Source organism: Myotis davidii, unplaced genomic scaffold, assembly GCF_000327345.1.
Source record: "Myotis davidii unplaced genomic scaffold, ASM32734v1 scaffold1558, whole genome shotgun sequence".
NCBI classification, from domain to species: Eukaryota; Metazoa; Chordata; class Mammalia; order Chiroptera; family Vespertilionidae; genus Myotis; species Myotis davidii.
In genome coordinates this window covers 210627-213564 of record NW_006288873.1, presented here as the reverse complement: position 1 = coordinate 213564, position 2938 = coordinate 210627, and the positions used below count along the sequence as shown (strand labels likewise).

General features: G+C 47.0%; 1 protein-coding gene across 1 annotated transcript in view; it reads left to right on the top strand.

Moving 5' to 3' along the window:
* Window positions 1-2938, top strand: part of IL12RB1 (interleukin 12 receptor subunit beta 1) — a 36021-nt gene that overhangs the window by 26017 nt on the left and 7066 nt on the right. Inside the window, 1 exon segment of the mRNA XM_015562212.1 lies at window positions 717-1066. Within this exon segment, the coding sequence (XP_015417698.1) occupies window positions 717-1066 (350 nt within the window).

The window sequence follows — 2938 nt, the reverse complement described above, 5'->3', positions numbered from 1 at the left end:
TAATTGATATTATTTCACACAAACACTCCATCCATGCTTTTGTTCCGGCCTCCGGTCCAGTTTAAGAACCCATTGTGGCCCTCGAGTCAAAAAGTTTGCCCACCCCTGGTCTAACCCCATTTTACAGAGAAGGAAACTAAGGCGCAGAGGGAAAATGTCTTACCTGCCCCAGCCGGTGTGGCTCTGTTGGAGTGTCGTCCCATACACCGAAAGGTTGTGGGTTCGATTCCCGGTCAGGCCACATACCTAGGTTTTGGGTTCAATCCCCGGTTGGGGCGCACATGGGAGGCAATCGACTGATGCTTCTGTCTCACGTTGATGTTTCCCTCCCCCTTCCCCTCTCTCTAAAATCAGTAAATGTACCCTCGGGTAAGGATTAAAAATTTGGTTCTAATACCCGGAGTCAGGGGCAAAAGCCGACACATTTCACCGTCACTGACTCAGCAGGTCCCCAGGGGGCATCACAATACGTCTACATGGGACTCCTTTGCTTCCCGGGTTTCCTCTCATTTGAATCCCTTTTCTTGGGAAAAATTTCCAGGGTTGAGGCCACTGGGTCCAAAAATGGAAACGTCCTTCTCCTGGCTCTCAGTGGGTTTTTCCAAGTCACTCCCCCACAAAGCCAAAGCAAACAGACAGAACCACCGTGCATGGGATGCGAACGCCTTGCTGGCATCGAGGTTTATTATTTATTGTTAACACTTTGGCCTGTGTCACAGGCTGTGGCCCATGTCACAGGCTGTGGCCACGGGCTCTGCCCTGATGCTGGCCCATGAGGACAATGAACGTGTTCAGATCCCCACAGGCCGTCTCTCCCACTCCTGACAGCCGTCCCGGCTCCAGCTCCCCGAAGGCTGCCGTGGGCCTGACTCCGGCGCCGAGGTGACCTACGACCTCCACCTGCACATGCTGTCCTGCCCGTGCAAGCCCCAGGCAGCCAAGACCCTGCGCCTGAAACGAACCCTCAGCCTCTCGGGTGCTGCCTACAACCTGACTGTCGTCTCCCGGAATCGCTTTGGCCCCGGCCCCAACCAGTCGTGGCACATTCCCGCCGACACACACCCAGGTGACTCCTCGGCTGGGAAGGGGGGGGGGGGGCTTGGAGGGAGCACCTGCTCTGAGCCTCAGCTAGACTCGGGTGAGGGGGATGAGGCACACACGCTTAAGGGGGTGTCTGACGTAGGGGTGTGTCCGAAGTCAGTAATCGAGATACAGAATGTTAAAATGCAACATTTAAAAAAAATTCTCACCGCAAACTACAGCCCAGGCGAACTGTCTGTTTTTGAAATCAAGTTTTAAGGGGACAAAGGCTGGGATCAGGATGTGGTGAAGGAGTCAGGGTCACGCAAGTACAGGGTTGATTCTGTTTTCATTAAAAACCTTGATATTTTGTTCTATATATACACACATATGTACATATATACATACATACATATACACTATATACATATAAATATATACATGTGTTTATATATAAAATAGAAAAATCAAGATTTATATTGCCCTGGCTCAGTTGGAGTGTCATCCCACACACCAAAAGGCTGCAGGTTCGATTCCTGGTCCAGGCAAATACCTGAGTTGCAGGTTTGATCCCTGGTTGTTGGGGCAGGAATCACCAATGGATGTTTTTCTCTTACACTGATGTTTCTCTCTCTCTCTCTCTCTCTCTCTCTCTCTCTCTCTCTCAAAAAAAAAAAAAAGAGAAAACATATCCTTAGGTGAGGGTAAAAAAAATTAAGACATATATATATGTACTATTATATATCACCCACAACTTCCCACCCCTCTTGGCCTCTATCCACCTCTACCTCGGCCCCGCCACCATGGCTTAGTCCAGAAGAACGTCTGGAAGGTCTCCCAGTCTAATTAGCATATTACCTTTTTATTAGTATAGATACTACTATATATATATTCTATATAATAAAACCTAATATGCAAATCGACCAAACGGTGGAATGACCAGTCGCTATGCCATGCACTGACCACCAGGGAGTAGACGCTCAACACAGGAGCTGCCCCCTGGTGGTCAATGTGCTCCCACAGGGGGAGTGCCACTCAGCCAGAAGCTGGGCTCAGGGCTGGCAAGGGCAGCAGCAGTGTTGGGAGCCTCTCCCACCTCCGCAGCAGCACTAAGGATGTCTGACGGCTGACTTAGACTTGCTCCCGGTCAATCGGACATACCCTGATGGCTCCCAGATTGCAAGAGGGTGCAGGCCAGGCTGAGGGACCCCCATGAGTGCAAAAATTTGTGCACTTGACCAGGCCTCTAGTTAAAATTATAAAACTCTTAGAGGAAAACAAAGATGGAAATCTTTGTGACCTTGAATTAGTTTTTTTAGACATGATACCAAAAGTACAAAGAAAAAATAAATTGTAATTCATCAAAATTTAAAACTTTTGTGCTTCAAAGAACACTATTTAAAAAGTGAAGAAATAACCCAAAGATTGGGAAAGGATTTTTACAAATCCTATATCTGATAAAGATTTAGTATCCAGACTCTATAAAAAACTCTTACCATTGAACCATAATCAGAAAACTAATCCAATTTTCTAAAGGGCAAAAGATTTTTTAAATATATTTATTATTGATGAGAGGAAAGGAGAGGGAGAGAGAGAAAAACATTAGTGATGAGAGAATTGTCAATCAGCTGCCTCCTGCATGCCGCACACTGGGGATCGAGCCCAGAACCTGGGCATATGCCCCAACTGAGAATCGAACCGTGACCTCCTAGTTCATAGGTCGACACTCAACCACTGAGCTGGCCAGGCTAAAAGGCAAAAGATTTTAATAGAAATGTCTCCAAAGAGATATACAAATGACCAATAAGCACATGAAAGGATGCTCAACATTAGTCTATGGAAATCGAATCAAAACCTCTTCATACCCATGGAGATGGCTATAATAAAAAAAGTCAACGTGTTGGCAGGGATGTGGGAA